General features: G+C 50.8%; 2 protein-coding genes across 3 annotated transcripts; one reads left to right on the top strand and one right to left on the bottom strand.

Moving 5' to 3' along the window:
• The first annotated feature begins 305 nt into the window (after positions 1-305).
• Positions 306-2,837, top strand: Slc51b (solute carrier family 51 subunit beta). Its single transcript, XM_057766261.1, has 3 exons — positions 306-393; positions 1,620-1,710; positions 2,630-2,837. Exons 1-3 carry the CDS (start codon positions 306-308, stop codon positions 2,835-2,837), a joined length of 387 nt encoding a protein of 128 aa, XP_057622244.1.
• A 177-nt stretch (positions 2,838-3,014) lies between these two features.
• Rasl12 (RAS like family 12) lies at positions 3,015-14,857 on the bottom strand. 2 transcript variants are annotated; one of them, XM_057767669.1, is made up of 5 exons: positions 14,721-14,857; positions 12,693-12,749; positions 7,807-7,880; positions 6,990-7,180; positions 3,015-4,879 (listed from the first exon to the last, which is right to left on the bottom strand). In XM_057767669.1, the coding sequence occupies exons 1-5, from the start codon at positions 14,821-14,823 to the stop codon at positions 4,504-4,506; spliced, it is 801 nt and encodes a 266-aa protein (XP_057623652.1). In that variant the 5' UTR covers positions 14,824-14,857; the 3' UTR covers positions 3,015-4,503. The 2 variants fall into 2 exon arrangements, with proteins under 2 accessions (XP_057623652.1, XP_057623653.1); XM_057767670.1 differs by having other exon boundaries at positions 4,510-4,875.
• Between the last annotated feature and the right edge of the window lie 1,528 nt (positions 14,858-16,385).

The following is a 16,385-nucleotide window of genomic DNA, read 5'->3' as shown; positions in this document are numbered from 1 at the left end:
GATCTGGAATGCTTCCCGTTACCCAGGCCTTGAACTAGCTACCAGTCCTCCTGACTCGGTCTCCTAAATGTCGCCACTGTGTTCTCTGCCACAGTCAGTGTCAGTTCAGCCTCTTGCAGCCCTAGAACTGTGGGCTATAGGACGGCCATTTGGGCAAGGAGGGAAGGGACCAGGGACAAGGTGAGCTGTCTGCTGTTGCCAGAGTTGTCTGCTCAGAGGCCAGAACCTGAGAGGCCAGGAGGGCAGCTGGGGCTCTAAAACTTATCTGTTCACAGCCCAGAAACATCTCAACCGGGAGCAGGGACATGGACACTGTGGAGGGAGCTGCAGTCAGTCCTGAGGTGCCCCAGGAACTTCTGGAAGAAATGATTTGGGTTTTTCGTGTAGAAGATGGTAAGTGATGGGAGACTACGGGAGGTGGAGCAATTCGGCACTGTCTCCTCTACCCCACCAAGTGGCACATTTTCTTCAAAAGGGAGTGAGGCTAGGCATCTCATCACAGGGGGCTGAGCTGAGCCCATTTGTCCTTTCTCAGGGTATGGGCCACTTACTCAGCCATCAGTCACCTCTATTGTACTGTGTGCTAGGCATGGTCCCTAGCACTGGGGTTAGCTACAGCAGTGAACCAAACACAAGTCTCTACCCACACGGAGTATCCATTCTAGTAGAGGACATAGAAAATAAACCAACAACAAAAAGTATGACATGTTCCCAGTGCATAGTAAAAAAGAAGCAAGCTGGGCCCAGTAGCCCAGGTCTGTAATCCTAGCTACTCAAGAGGCTCAGCCATGGTGATCACAAGTTCGAGGCCTGCTTGAGCCACAGAGTTGAAGTGAAATCCTGTCTCAGAACTTAAGAAGGGTTTGGCATTCAACGGTGACGTGACTGTCTAGCACACGAGGAATCCCTAAATTCAAACCTCAATACAATGTGTGTGGTGGGGGTGGGAGGTGGAGGTAGGGGTGAGAAGCGGGAGGGGGAATGGGGGTGGGGAGGGGGTATGGATTACACAGCAAGGCAGATAATGTAATCAAGGAAAGCCTCATTCTGATGAAGGCTCGCTGTGGGAAAAACCCTTGCAGGAAGGGAAGGAATTCACTGTCAGATCACTTGGTGGATGACCCTTCCTGCCAGGGGGAAGTAAAAGCTGTGAGCCTTTCACTTGGAGACAGTCTGACCGTCCTGAGCTCCCACAGCCCAGCCTGCCGCTTCAGCTACCCTTGGCGGGCAGTCACTGCATCCAGTTAGACGTCATACCACTTCCTTCTCCCTCTCCTTCTCTCTTCCTCCTCCTCATAAAGGTAGTGAAGGTGAAGACCGAAGTTCAAGGTGACCCACTTCCTCCTCCTTGCCACTCCCACCCCCTTTACCCAGCAAGTATCCAAACGCAATGCTGTCTCCCCCATGGGATCAGGGCTGGTCCAGAGCAGAGACTCTGTCTCCCCTCCACCCATTCACCCACTGGTCAGTCGGACAGTTCCCTCAGAGCAAGGGGTCTTGATGGGGTCTCCATAGCAGGAGACAGAATGATCAGAGACGGGCCCGAGTCCAAGCCCCAGCTGTGAGTGGGTCTGAGTGGCACCTGGCCTGAGGATTTATGTCTGTGTGTCCCTCCTCAGCGGCTCCTTGGAATTATTCCATGCTGGTTCTGGCAATCCTGGTGACAGCGATAAGCATGTTCCTCCTGAGACGGAGCATCCTGGCAAACAGGTGAGGGGTAGGTCTGGAGTGGGTCTCCAGAGGGAGGGGGCGGGGCTTCCTTCCTAGATGACAATCTAAGAAGTCACTTAGGGAAACTGGCTCTTCACTCTTTGGTGGCAGCTGCCAGGGAAGAAAGCTATTAAACAAACAACCCACAACTGCCTCTGGTTACAATCCCCTAGCCCTGGCCAGCAATTTGGAATGACTCAGAAGGTGTCACCCTTTAAGTGGTCCCGGCCCCTTTTACCCTGTCAGGAAGGATTTCTCTCAGCAAACTCAACTGAAGGACAAGGTGGCTGTCCATAGGGGCAACAGGGAGGCCTGCTCCCTTGTGGGCCAGGCAGATTCTCTGGTGCTCAGGTCCTTCCACCGTGGCCTTCAGGAAGCCCAGGAGTTCCTAAAGTAAACCAGCTTGGAGAAAGGAGAGATGGTCAAGAATTAGCAGAAAGACTGTCAGGCTGAGGAAGTAGGCAACAGGAGCTGTGTGCAGGGTTGGGTTTCACATGCATAACTAACAGCATGGGCAAGCCTGTTTGTAGAAACAAGGAGAGTGAGAGATCGAAGGTTAGTTAGGGTTTCTGGCAGCATCTTAGGAATAGAGCATGAACTAAGAATCTGTAGAACCTGTACTAAGTAAGATGACAGCCCTGGGATCAGAATAGCATGGTTTGGGGGAAAGTCACAGGGCTCAGAATAGGTAGATTGAAATGTACAATGCATGTATGAGACTTCCTCATCTCTAAGGGGGAAGGGCTGTCAATCAACAATTAGCTCCCAGGTAGCCTTGCAGAGAGATGCTAGATATAAAAGTGGGAGCCACTTGGCCACCGCCACATCTGTACAGAGGATCTCCCCTCAAGCTCTCTAACTGCTCGATCCTGACCCAGCCGCTCCGCATCCCTGATCAACACTTTTTCCTCTCCCCCAGAAACCGCAAGAAGCAGTCCCAAGACAAAGAAACACCAGAAACGCTGCACCTAGACGATTCCAGAATGAAAGAAAACAGCAGCCTGAGCCAGCTAAAAGAGACACTGATCTCAGAGAAGCCAGACTTGCCCCTGGGGGAAACTGATCTGAATGAGAAAGATGCAGCGCAGGTCTTCTTTCTACCCGACCCACAGGAAACTGAGAGCTAGGGGGCGCTGAGAAAACACACTACCCCAGCCAGAACGTGACTGTGGTCTGAGCTTGGCTCTGTGGCCTCAAACCCCTCAGGCTGGACAGTAACGTCCAGTCAGCCTAACTTATTTTCAACAGACACAATAAACAAACTACAACCAGACAAAAATTCGTTATTTTAAAAAAGTCTTTTATTAAAATGCTTCTCCGGGTGGGCAGTTCAAATGCTGGTGTTCTACAAAGCACACACTAGTGACTTGGATCAAATGTACAGAGTTCAGTCGTGTGTGTAGTGGAAGCCTTGATTCCAGCACTAGTAGGGCTGAGGCAGGTGGATCTCTGTGAGTTCAACTCAAGCCTCGTTTGCATAGTGAGCTCCAGGACAGCCAGAGCTACATACTAGAGAGACCCTGTATTTAAAAAAATAGGAGAGTACAAAGTTCAGAGTTGGCCTGTTGGTCAGGTCGCTTGTAGCACAGGCTCCCCATGGCCTCAGCATCTCCAGCAATAGAACAGAGCTGAAGACTGGGTTAGAGACATTTCAGTTCAAGCTCCTGGGTCTGTTGGCCTGTTGGCTGGGAGCCGAAGGAGTAGACTTCCTAGGTGAGGATGCCCGGCACAGTCCTTCTAATGCCTCCTCTTGAACCAGCTCATTTAGTTTGTGGTAAACAGTGAAACAGATGTAGCCCTGCCCATCAGCCTTCTCACATCTGGGACTTGGTAGAACACCAAATGGTTGGTGCAAAAGTCCACCTTATTAATCCCAAACACTTAGGGATCTCGCTCCCCAAATCGGGCTTTGAACTCTCAGCTCCATTGCTGAGGGTCCTAGGTCCAACCAGACCAGACTGCACCTATGGTGCCCACCAGGGGGTGTCTGTTCCCGCCAGCTGTGGACTCCCTGAGGACCATCACTGGGCAGGATGACTTTCTGCAGCCTTAGTGATTAAGCTCAAGAAACGGGGGTCCTGGGGGTCTACTAATAAAGCGGACACAAGAGTCCCCCAAATGCTGGTGGGAAAAAATGCTAGAGGCTCCCTAGCCTGGAGAACCCACAGCCCCTTTCTGCACCCTTCACTAGAGCGAGAGTTGAAATGCTCCCATCCCGCTCAGAGCCCTGTCCAGGCTTTCACAGGATTATTTTAACTGGATTTTTCTTGGATAAGCTCTAAGGTGTGTAGCCTGGGGTTTTGAGAGGTCAGAAGGCAAGGGAGGCACCAGCTCTGGGCCTCTGAACAACTGCCCTACCTCTTTCTACCACCAGGAGACAGCGGGACCTCAGGGCCAGCCATCCTGTAAACTGTTAGCCGCCTTCACATAGACAAAACTTTGAACAGGGGCTGCAAGCTTCAGGGGCTGAAGCAGGCAGAAGTCACGGCACAGGATATGCACGGCTGTTCTTTCTGCTTGCAGCTGATTCCAGATCTCTGACTTGTAACGGGACAGTTTCTCTCCAGGGTGGTGGCTGCAAAGGTTACCATGGAGCCCAAGGCCTGGAGGCACTCAGTGCAGCATCCCCGCCTGTCCCCTGGCTCACAGAGTGAGCATGTGGAGACTGCTTGGTGCTGGAGGTGGAGTCTGCTATCTACCAGAGCATAAGGGCCTTTGGTTCAGCAGAGGGCAAGCCAGCTCCTGCCTGCAGCCCCGAGCATCAGTGAAGCCTACATTCCCGTAGAAGGGTCCTCAGAAGATCTTGAAGCTCTTCAGTAGGGTCAAGGTGGGTGCCTTGCGCTTGCTCTGGGCACGGGATGACTTCACAGTGACCAGCTTGGCCTGGGCCACCGTGGGCATCTCCTTCAGGCTGATAGTGGAGAGAGTGTTGAAAGTACAGCTGGCCAGCCCATGTCGGGCTGTGAGCGGGGTCTGGTGAGACAGGGCTTTCTCCTCAGAGATGAAGAGGGGCCGGGCCATGGGGTTCTTCTCCAGCCCCCGCCGTACCTCCCGCACTGCCTCATGGAAGACGTGCTGCACGTGCTCAAAGTCCAGGCAGGCAGAGACCTCAAAAAACAGGCACCCAAATCTGCCTGCCAAAGCCGCTCCCTCAGCCTTGGTGACCTGCCTGGCGAGGAAGCAGGGTGAGGCAGTCAGGAGCGTGACCTTCAGAGTCAGGGAGGGAGGGTTCCCCCATATCCATCTCCCCACCCATCTTCACCTTCTGAATCTGTTTTCTCATCAATACAACAGGGGAATGGCACCCACCTCTGGGAGCTGTTAGGACTACGAAAGACAATTTACATGGCATGCTTAGCGTAATACCTGGCACAGACTTGGCACTGAATAAAGAGGGGCTGATGTTGCTGGAATTTAGGAATGAATATGAAGAAAAGGGAAAAGAAGAAACCAAATTCTCCCATGCTGGACTGTGTCTGTGGCCAAAGGAAGAAAGCCATTGCCTGTCTCCTCAGGAAATGGCCACCCTTAGCCCTAGCTTGAGGGACTGGCATTAGGAAGGAACAGTGGTTTGCACTGAAGGGGGCCTCACCCCTCAGATTACTCAGGAAGCCTGTTACTGGCAGACTCTTGGGGCTCGTGAATGTTTTGTCTGCTTGTCCAGCTGAGGGCAGGATGGGAGAGCAGAGAACAGGACAGGGGTGCTGCGTGCACTCCTGTTTGGTCCTCTCCGCCTCCTGCGAGGATAGGATAGAAGGTCCCATGGGAATGGAGGTGGAGAACAAATGAAGGCTGGTTCTTGGGAAGCTCATCCATCCAGACAGGGACTCCTCGGGACTTGAGGCTAAGACTCCTGCTCACCGCCACCCATTGATGAGCTGCCCCAACCACCACACAGCCCAATATGGGAGGAGATACCAGGGAAAGGGGAAAGTTTCTGGACCAAGGTTGATTTAGCAAGAGCAAGGGGACTGGAGACCCAGTGTGCTGCTGAGCCCTAACCTATTAGTGTTGCGTTCAGCGGAAAAGGAAGTGGGGTAAACCATCTCGCCTTGTATCCAGGAAACCAGGGCTGCTTCATTCAAACCCTGGATTCCTGCTCAATCGCTTGCAAGCCATTTTTCAACAATTTCTTTGGTAGACACTGGGGTTAAAACAGCATTCTGTAGTCACCCTCCCCCGCTCTGTGTCCTATTGAACGTTCTCCCTCTTATTCCACTGTCTAGTCTTCTGCTCGCTCTTTCAGGTTCGGAGCTATTTCAAGGCCCACCTTCAGCAATGTACCCAGTGTACAACGTCCCTTATTCCCCAACTTTTCTCAGACTGAAGGTTGGACCTCCCACGAAGAAGGCCCCATACCATCACAGCTCCCTTTCAGGAAAAACACAACTCTCTTCTCCCTCTGCCTGAGTGATGTGATCTGAACAAATCCCAACCTCAGTCACTGGGCCTCTGGGGTCTGGGAGAGCAAGAGCAAGCTAAGAGCAGACCGGGACTAGCAGAAGGCACCACGCCCAGCAGGTGTACTGGCCACGTGGAACAATGTCCACGTTGGAGAGTCTCAGCTCCATTGCTCAAGTGTAGGCCTTGGTGTCAAGGGCCTCAGGGCCAGGAGGGTGACTTGGATGTGTGGGGAGGGTGGAGGTAGAAACCACAGGGAGGGGCAGGGTCTGTGGTCAGCTGAAGGAAGCAGGCCCCACCTCAAAGCATTCCAATTCCAAGTCATTGAAAACATTGTGCCAGCCAAGCAAAACATGGCTGGCGATTCTGCGGCGATCTGCCCTCTGGCCCAGTCTGTGACCTTTGGTTCAAGTCTAAGCCTTTCTAAGAGAGGCCTGACCTCAGCAGCCTACTGTGGCAACTAGCCTGGGGTGCCATGCCTGGATGAGGCAAGGGCTGGCTGGTTGGACCACAGCAAACACCTGATCCAATGAGCAGATTAGACCCTCTCCTTGGGGTTAGAGTTGGGCACCAAATGATGAGTCAGCTGCTGGGGGGAGGTGTGCGCAGAATGTCACATAGCCTCGGGCAAGGCTGATGAAAGAGACACTGAGACTCCTGAAAGAAGGGGTGCCTTCTCTCTTTTGCCTATTGGAGTCCAGCCCACCCCTAAATGGCCCTTCCTGTCATTGGTCACCTAGGAGACAAACTCCTGGCATAATCCCTTTACCTGAAGTTGACAGCACCGCCGTTCTTGGCATCAGTGGTCCCTAGGTATATCATTCTGCATCCATATGCAAGCGAGCTTTAGAGAAGAGGGCTAAGATGCCCGTACTCACCTGTACTGGGCCATGTCCAGCTTGTTGCCCAGCAGCAGAGCAGGGTAGCCGCGCTGAGTCTCCTTGGCATGCAAAGCCAGTAACTCCAGATAGCTGCTGCTGCCCTCAAAACTCTGGCGACTATCGACGCTATAGACCACCAGGAAGGCATGGGCCCAGTTCAGATAGCGCTCGCAGTTCCTGGGGGTGTCCTGGATTGAAGGAGAGGAATCCAACTTAGAGGCCGGAGAATGTGGGGGGAAAGGCCGTCACCTGGGCGGTCCTCTCCACCTCCCGAGTCTGTGTATATTGTTCCCCAGCAGATCTCTGCACAGGGGCACTTCAGTGTTGATTTGGCTCGGCGTGAAAAGAGACATTGTCTCATGAACCTCCTCCCACCACCCAGTCAGAGACCTGGAGACCTTGGCCCCTTGGGCACTGATTCAAAGATTTTGGCATGGCCCTCTAAGGACCTGCTGTCCCTGAGTACTGCTGGTTTTGGGTCAGGTCCATACTGCCCCTTTGACCTCTGAGAACTGACTCCAGCCATGGCAGGAGGTAGGGAGGACTTGGAGAGATATGCTGGGGAGACAGGCTGGCACACTCCAGTTGGAGTGTCTGTGTAAACGGGCATGTACACGTGTGTGCTTAGCCTTACAGCACAGGATATCTGGGCTGATGTTAGCAATTCAGGCCCAGAAGAGTCAGAGCCCCATTCAGGGCCACACAGCAACCTGGAGCCTAACGGGATCCAGATTCCCGTGTGAGGTCAGAACTTGGGAGGCTGCGCGGATTCGCTGCCCTCTCTGGGAGGTTGAGGGAATAGGGATAATGTTACCAGGTCTGCAGTGTCCATGACCCTCAGGTGGACGGGTTGGTGGTCCACAGTCTCCTCGGAGCTGTAGGTGTCCTCTGCAACACAGATGGTCAGCCAGGTCAGAGGCATGGCAGCCCACTCAAATAATATACAGGGTCAATGTCCCAGATTCCTTCTGTGCTGGACTCCAGTGTAGCCCTGACTGGCCCTTGGGAGCTGTTACCAGGCCACTGTCCCTCTTCATTTGTCAGGCCTGAAGCATCAGAGACCACTATATACCATCCCCTGGGGGACAGGCTATTTCTAAATCCATGCACAAAGCCTGTGGTGTGGAGTGTGTGGCCCATTGGCTCAGTAGCAAAGACTTGGTGCTTCCTCTAAGAACCTCAATTTTCTCCACTCTCTGTCCCTTTCACCATACTACCTGGTCCACAGGGAGTCCCCCAAAAGGACTTTTCCTCAGTAGGAGAGGAGAGAATGGAAAGAGAAGCTTATGACAGGATGGAGCGAGAGCTGTCAGACCTCACACACAAGTTCCACTGGTTTATAAATCATCCTTATCAAATTGACAAAGTGATGTTGGATCCAAGCCAACTTCAGGGAAATGGGGAGAAAGCTCAATGGGGTGAAGTGGTTGTTATACAAGCATGAAGACCTGAGTTCAAGTCCCAAGCACCCACGTAAAAAGTCAGTCATTGGTGTGTGATCCCCGCCCTGTGAGGCTGAGACAGGAGGATCGCTGGGGAACCTTGACTGTCAGCATCCCCAGGGGCTCATGGAGACCCCAGTCTCCAAGGTATAAAGCAAAAAGCAAGATGCTTTAATGCCTCTCTGGCCTCTGTGTGCATACAGATCTGCAAACTTGCACACACTCCTGCATGAACACAGCACACACGTACGCTGCACCCCCCCAACTTCCTTTTCTTTTCTTTCTTTCACTTTTTTCCTTTTTCTTTTCTTCCTCCTCTTCCTCTTCCTCTTCCTCTTCCTCTTCCTCTTCCTCTTCCTCTTCCTCTTCCTCTTCTTCTTCTTCTTCTTCTTCTTCTTCTTCTTCTTCTTCTTCTTCTTCTTCTTCTTCTTCTTATTTTGAGACAGAGTTTCTCTGTGTAGCCCTGGCTGTCCTAAAACTCTCTCTGTAGACCAGGCTAGCATCAGACTCAGAGATCTGCCTGCCTCTGCCTCCCAAGTGCTTGGATTAAAGGCGTGCGCAACTGCCCGGCCAGAGCTAACAGTTTTCAAGCCTTCACTCTGCTTGGCTTGCCCATGAGCTAGCACATTTAACATCCCTATCTTCCAGGACTGTGGGAGGACTGCTTGGTTCTCCAGGCTTGGGGCCTGGCCCATAATAAATACCTGAAAATGACAGTGAGAAATGTGTAGGACCTCCAAGATTAACAGGGCAGGTCCACATTCCCAGGTAATTTTTTTCTGCATTTCTTTTTATTTATATGGGTAAGTATATGGAGTATGCATGTATATGTGCATATTCATGTGTGCATGTGTGTAGAGGTCAGAGTTTGACATCAGGTGTCTTCTTCAACCTCTTTTCACTTTATTATTTTTTAAAGAGGTTCTACATTTATTTTTACTTATGTGTATGTGTGTGTGTGTGTGCGTGCGTGCACACGTGTGCACACACAAGATGTGTGCTGGTGCCCACAAAGGCCAGAAGAGAGCACTGAATTCTCCGAAACTAGAGTTATAGACAGTTATGAGCATCCAACACAGTGCTAGAAACAGGACTTGGGTTCCCTGAAAGAGCAGCAACTGCCAATGACCACTGAGCCATCTTTCCAGCCCCACTCCTCCACCTTACTTTTTGAGCCATGGTTTTCCTCTGAACCAGAAGTGACCGGATAGATGTCATCCCACTCTAGGGACCCACCTGTCTCTGCATCCCCAGTGGTGGAATTACAGATACATGCCACCACACCCAGCTTTTCGCATGGGTGCTGGGGCTCTGAACTCAGGTTCTCACGCTGATACGGCAGGCACTTTACTGACAGAGTTATATCCTTAACCCTCATGCTGACTTATTTTACAGAGAAATAATTTTAAACTCAAATAGAAGTTACAAACTAACGGAGCTCCTACCTGCTCTTCACCCTTCTTCCCTCAGTGTTAGCACAGCACCTTATATAACCACAGCTCAATCGCCAAACCAGGAAACTGATGCTGGTTCTGTACTATGAACTAAACTACTGACCTTATTTGGATTCCACCAGTTTTTTTTCTTTCTTTTTTTAGTCTTATGACTTTAAACCCAAGAAATCAGAATGTGGCCAGGCATACAGAAATGTCACTGGCATGCTAACAGTTGCTTTTCTTACTCCCTTCTTCCCTGGCACGTGTATGTGAGGATGAGTACACTTTCGGTCCCCACCTTTCCCTGGGTGACCCCTCTAGGCAGATCTGAGGTGTCCTCTGCCTTCCTGGCCGTGGTCCCTGTGAGAACAGCACCCCTATCCCTGACTGAATGTGGTCACACACTTCTCCCTGAGGGCTGCTGGCACTCAAGCAGATCTGGGCACAGGCCAGGCCCACTAACATCCAACATGAGTCACAGACAGCTCTTCGTCCCCAGGCTGCTTTGGGGACTTGGATAAATAGCTGCTCTTATACAAAGAGGAAAAAAAACTAATGGAAAATATGCCCCAAATGTGTAACTATATTTGGCCCAAGAAGAGCTGTCGCTGGATGCCTGCATTGTGTTCAGACATTTTATTTTCCAGCCCAAGTTGCCCCTTAGGCATTCCCTCCAAGCAAAGTCCTGCCTCGCCTGGTGACAAGCATTACTCTAGCCGTAGCCCTCCTGGTGAGCCTCCTGATCTCCTGCTGTCTCCACTGTAGAAAGATGACAGGTTGTTTTAGGAGGCTGAGACAGGAGGATTGCAAGGTCAGTCCCTGCCTGGGCTACGGAATGAGTTCAAGCAAGCCTGTGCGATGTAGTGAGAACTTATCTTAAAACTGGGAGGAAAAAAAAGTGTGTGTGTATGGGGGGGGGACTACAAATCAAAGGCAGAGTGTGCTAGCATGCATGCATGATACACGGTATTCATTTAGTCCCCAGTAATGGGGGGAAATGAACTTGGGTCTTCTGGGATGCCTCCCCCTATGACCCCCTCAATCCTGGCTAATGATGAGTCTGCCGGTCCTCCAGCTATGTCTGACCTGAAGTATTCTATTCCGTAGGAATTCTAGCACAGATATGAAAAGTTGCATGAAGCCTCAAGTCGTCAGGTGACTGACCTCAGGAGCTTGAATGGCAGCTTCTCATCCAGGCATAGTGGTATAGTAGTCAAGCCTACCTTGATTCTGGGCACTTTGATGTCCTTAAAATAGTATTTTTATAAAAGGCACCAAAGAAGTTCTGTTAGATAAGGTGGCACCTCAGACACAATGAGCATCCATGTCCTTGCAGAAACAGGATGGAAGCAAATGACATAAGAAGCTGTTGTTCCCAGTGGAGCCAGGCAAGAACATTCTAGCACCTCTTGCCCGCCCAGGGCAGAACATAGGCAGAGCCCTTCTATGCAGTCTCTAGCTCCTAGCAGCTTCAGTCACAGCCCACAAGACACGGCTCCAGCACAGACAACTCAGTCCCACCCTCCATATGGGGAAACTGAGGCTCAGAGAGCCCAGGGCCCTATGCACCCCTACTTCTGAGTCCACAGACAGGAACCTGAGGGGGTTCTGTGATGTTAGGTGAGTCACTGAGGTCCCTCTGCCTCAGGTCCTTTCTTATAAAGAGCTGTTTTAGTCACATGTGTCTGAGACATGCTCTCCCCTTTTGGTCCCACCAATACTTTATTTGATATTTTTGAATGGGGAAACAACTCGACACCATTTTCAAAAGGCTACGCTCATTCAGACACCTCATTGTTCTCAATGGACGGTTTATAAATAAGGATATTATGAACAAGAGCTAGAAGTGACTTTGATGCTAAGCAGATTCTAATTTTGTTTGTCTTGGGTATTAGGGTTCCATGTAAGAGTTTATTTTAGGGGATGGTTCTTCTGTTAAAAATAAGTTTCACAACATAGATCTCACGAATGTGGGGGACTCTCGGCAACACGCACGGGAAGCCATTTAAGGAGGAAGAAAAAAGCAAATATGCACCAAGAGTCTATTGGGGTCAAGCACTGCCTAGTGTGTACTATATCCTAATCCTCACAGTGAGTCTCCGATACAGCTATGCCTATGCTCCTTTGGGAGGTGAGGAAATGGTAGCTCGGAGAGATTAAGTGACTGTCTCAAAGTTACCCAGCCAATAAATGTCAGAGCCAGCACTCAAACTTAGCTTTTCACAACGAATTTTAGTGGGGGAGGGGATGGCTCAGTGTTGTTACTCTTGCAGAGGACCCAGCTCCATACCCAGCACCCATTTGGTGGCTCACAATCATTTGTCACTCCAGTTTCAGGGGATCCGATGCCCTCCTCTGACCTCCACAGGCACCAGGCACACACATGGGACACAGGTACACATGCAGGCAGAACATTCATCAACATAAAATAAAATAAATTCTTAAATCTAAAACAAAATGAATGTTCCCTGGTTCAAAGAATGTCCAGCACCGGTAGAGAATGCCTTAAATAGCTCGTCTGGCTGCCCTCGGGAGAACACGGAGTGAACATTTTGAAGAACTGTGCCTGTTTGGATGTGGACATCCTGCTATTTAAGAAGAAACATTCTTCTACAGTCTCGTTGCTTTGCATAGTTTAGGGCAAACAGTCTCAGGCCCTTGAACTGGACCGGCCCCCCAGTTGTCTGGTGTGCATAGAATTATCCCAGTGATCCCACCCTGAGATGCACAGTGCTAGCCAGGGCCCACCCATGGGGAGGCCCCAGGGGAACATCCAGGTGGGGCCCAGGCAGCAGGAGGCTCAGAGAGGAATGCCATCTTACCCAAATTGGGGTCATATTCGCTGATAAACCTCTTGGTGAGAAACTTCACAGTCAGGGCTGCAGAAAGAGGAAAGAGGTGGTCTCAGACTCCTGCTGGGTCTCCGGCTAGCCCCCAGGACACTGTCCCTCTCACTTTAGACCTCTGTGGTCTCTGGCTGACCCCAAGCTTGGCTTTCCAAGGGCCTCAGGCTGCAGAGCAGAGGAACTGGCTCAGAAGGTGTAGAAATGAAGGGCCAAGCCCCACTAATTGCATGAACCCTGGGATTATTTTCTAAAAGTTCTTAAAAGCAAGAAAGGCAGCAAAAGGCATGTCTCACTGGGGTGTCTCTGAACAACCAGATCCAGGGTCAAGACCCTACACCTAGCTATTTTGGGGACTAGCGAGACCCCCAACTGAAGGGACATGTCTCAGTTCAAAGGTCAAAGACAGTAAGTGAAGAATTGATTGACTATTGCTAGGAAGATCTGAACCCAAGGGTATGAGTTTTCCAGACAAGGTCCAGGACAGATTAAGTCCCAAGTAAACACACTCCAGTTTGAGTCCTCTACACCTAGGGCTTTTGGTCTCGGTGGGATTTCCAGACCCTCTGAGGTAGCTCTTGAGAATGGAAGCCTTGAAAAAGTAGTTCTCTCTCCCAAGTAGAGTGCACTAACAGGACTGCTTCTGTTCATTGTGTGCCACGAAAAGGCAAGGGTCAGCCAAATATATTATGCTGGGCTCTTGATAGGATTAAAAATAAAATTCTTTTGAAGGATTCCTAACACTGCCAATTTGCAAACTAATAGACAGGGAATACATACTTTAATCTTTCTGGTGCTGTAGCCGCGTTGGTAGAGCGCTTGCCTACCAGGCATGAAGCCCTGGGCTACATTCCCTAGGATTACGTAAACCAACAATGGTAGTGCGGTTTACAAGTCCAGCACTGGGAAGGTGGAGGTGTGTAGAATTAGGACTACGAGGTCATTTGTGGCTTCCTAACTAGTCCCAGGCCAGCCTGGGCTACATGAGACTCTGCACCAAAATAAAAAAAAAAAATAATTCCTTCATCCGTTTAGTCACTAGTCAACCTATGGTATTGACCAAGTTACTGGGGACAGGCTGGTTTTCAAAGGAAATTCGTGTTCTGGGTTTTCCTTCTGAGCCTGGGGTGCTGGCTTCAAACTCAGAACAGTTTCCCTGGGGATCTCAGAGAGACAAAGAGAAGGAAAGTCACAGCTCATGGGTCATGGTGGCCATTCACTGCTGGCTGCAACTGAACAGCCAGGGGAGCCCCGTCTGTTCCCCATCTTCAGCTGTCTGGGTCCTTCAGTGGCAGGTGGCAGGGCAAACCCTCCTTTTGGAGGTCTCTGTGATAGCTCTAAAGGAGTGAAGCTCAGGTTTGACAGAAATTGTCTCAGTGGTGGGAAGCCCAAGATCCAGGTTCCTCAAGGACAACTTCCTGGCACCTGGGACCGTACTCTCACGTTTCCAGAAAATCAAGAGGGGTCTGGCTTGAAACAAATACATTTGATAAGAAAATAATCTGTTTCAGAGTTCCAAGGGTTGGCAGTGGGGGAGTGAGCCTGAGAAATTCTAATCTCTACTGACTTCTACCAAGTCTCTTGGAGGAAGTGGTGAGGGGGTGGGACAGTCCAAATCAAGGAGTAGCAAGGATGCCACTAAGTTCAAAGGGGACCCAGGGCTGGAGACCGGTGCCATTAGGTCTCTTTAGTGTCAGTTGACAAGACTTGGCTGCTGGTCCTTGAGCGGAGGCCCTAAGAGAAACACAAAGAGGGACAATTTTGTTGGGGACAGCAGGAGTCACAGGTACCGAGAAGAGCGGCAGGGGAAGAACCAAGCAGGCAGCTGAAGGCAGATAAAAGAGATAGGGAAATCGAGAACAAAGTAGGAAGACGGAGTGGGAGCCAGCATCAGAGAAACTGAGGCAAAAATCAAAGTCACAGGAACTCACCCAACCACCCGGGGAAGCAAGTCTCTGGGAGCCGTGGATGAAGCAGCCCCCATCCTCCGCGCTCCGCGCCACTCACCAGACTTGCCCGCCCCGCGGCGCCCCAGGATGGCCAGGTTGACCTCGAGGGGCACGTTGTGCGGCCCGCTGCCCGCTCGGGGCTTGCCGAACACCGACGACATGGCGACGCTGCAGAAAGCCACGCCGGTCTCGGGGGCTGATGGGCTGCGAGCTGCGCGGCCTCAGTCACCCTCGGGCCCGCCCGTCGGTGTCCGCCTGCTGGAGGAGGGGCGTGGATGGGGCGTGGCCTTCACGCTCCAAACACCTTTTAACTGCAGTTGAGCTCTGGTCGGAGCGCCCTGCTGGTGCCATTTTTTGCTTTAGAACACAGCCAGCTCAACCTCAGCACTCTACTTCTGTATTTTGCACTGGGGACTCTAAGTAGCATCGCTGCACAACTCAGGCTCCTGGGACAAAGGGTTTGTGCCTCTGGCTAAGACTTCATGGCCAAGCTTTTGGGAAGCTAAGGAAGCCTTGTGGTCAATTGGAAGCTAGCCTGAGCTATAAGAGTGAAATCCAGGGTAGCTTGAGTTACCTGCGAGACCATCGCAAAAAACAAACGAAATACTTTACCCATGTTCCTGTAAGTAATCCTAACTGAACTCATTGGGTGGCCAAAAATTAACTAAAAGGCATGAAAATAAGAAAGGAGGCTAATTGGGAAGAGGAGGGGAACAAGTGATTGGTAGGGGCCTGAGAGAGGGAGTGGGGAAGAGAATATGATCAAAATACATTATATGCATGTGTGAAAATGTCACAACCAAGCCCATTATTGTGCGTAATTGATAACATGCCATTAAAACTTCAAACAACAAAGATCAAGGTTAGTACATTGAGAGACATTCCCAGAACTATGAACTTTGATGGATTAGGTCTTTGCTTTTGTTTTGGCAGGTGGTTCTCTCTACGTGCTGAGTGTTAGAGTCTGAACGGCACTCCCATCATGGCGTCAGTTGTGCTAAGGTCTGGGAGCCTACTACACTCACCAGAAAAAAAGAAAAACATTAAAACCTGGCCAGCAGGCAGAGGGTGGAGGGTCAAGCAGGGTGGCAGTGTCCCTCCTAACCAAGAAGGAAAAAAAAAATCTTTTTTCTGGACAGGATGTGAATCCTGACTTGATATAGCTGTTGAGGGGGAATCACAGTGGCCCAGCTGTTAAAAAGATTACAAGGTACCACAGGGATTTGTTTAGATTACATTCTCAGACCAGACTTGCTTGAACAGCTAATGGATAAAGTTTTCCTCTGAGTTGTGGGAGTTGAAAATTGGGCGCCTGGTTCCAGCCACATCCCCAGCTGGTTACAGTTCTGTGCAGACATTCTGGGCAGTGTCCAGGAGGAGAAATCTCGTCTCACTGCTGGAGGAGGAAGGGTGGAGCCTGCCCAGGTCCTACAGATGAGACCTTTGCCACTCCCCAGTTTGTGTGAGGTGGGGGCAGTTGCTTCAAATCTTTCTTAGGCTAGGGCTCAGTTCACACAAAGCCCTGGGTTCAATTCCCAGCACCAAGTAAACTCCATTGATGACGGATGGTACATGCCTATAATCCCAGCTGTTCCGAGTTGGAGGTAAGAGGACCAGAAGTACGAGATCATTTTCCACTACAAGGTCAGAAGTACAAGAGGAGCCTAGGTTACATCAGATCCCGTCTCAAAAACAAAAGGAAAGAGTTGTCTAGCATTCTGAC

The sequence above is a fragment of the Chionomys nivalis genome, chromosome 4 (genome assembly GCF_950005125.1).
Source record: "Chionomys nivalis chromosome 4, mChiNiv1.1, whole genome shotgun sequence".
Classification (NCBI taxonomy): domain Eukaryota; kingdom Metazoa; phylum Chordata; class Mammalia; order Rodentia; family Cricetidae; genus Chionomys; species Chionomys nivalis.
This window is presented reverse-complemented; position numbering and strand designations above follow the sequence as displayed.

Coding starts and splice junctions, on each gene's coding strand:
- Rasl12 (XM_057767669.1), bottom strand. CDS start 14,823: ATGTCGTCGGTGTTCGGCAAGCCCCGAGCGGGCAGCGGGCCGCACAAC. Junction 7,181..7,806: donor TCATGGACACTGCAGACCTG/GTAACATTATCC, acceptor CCTTCAATCCAG/GACACCCCCAGGAACTGCGA. Junction 4,880..6,989: donor CTGGACATGGCCCAGTACAG/GTGAGTACGGGC, acceptor CTTCCTCGCCAG/GCAGGTCACCAAGGCTGAGG.
- Slc51b (XM_057766261.1), top strand. CDS start 306: ATGGACACTGTGGAGGGAGCTGCAGTCAGTCCTGAGGTGCCCCAGGAA. Junction 394..1,619: donor GGTTTTTCGTGTAGAAGATG/GTAAGTGATGGG, acceptor GTCCCTCCTCAG/CGGCTCCTTGGAATTATTCC. Junction 1,711..2,629: donor CGGAGCATCCTGGCAAACAG/GTGAGGGGTAGG, acceptor CCTCTCCCCCAG/AAACCGCAAGAAGCAGTCCC.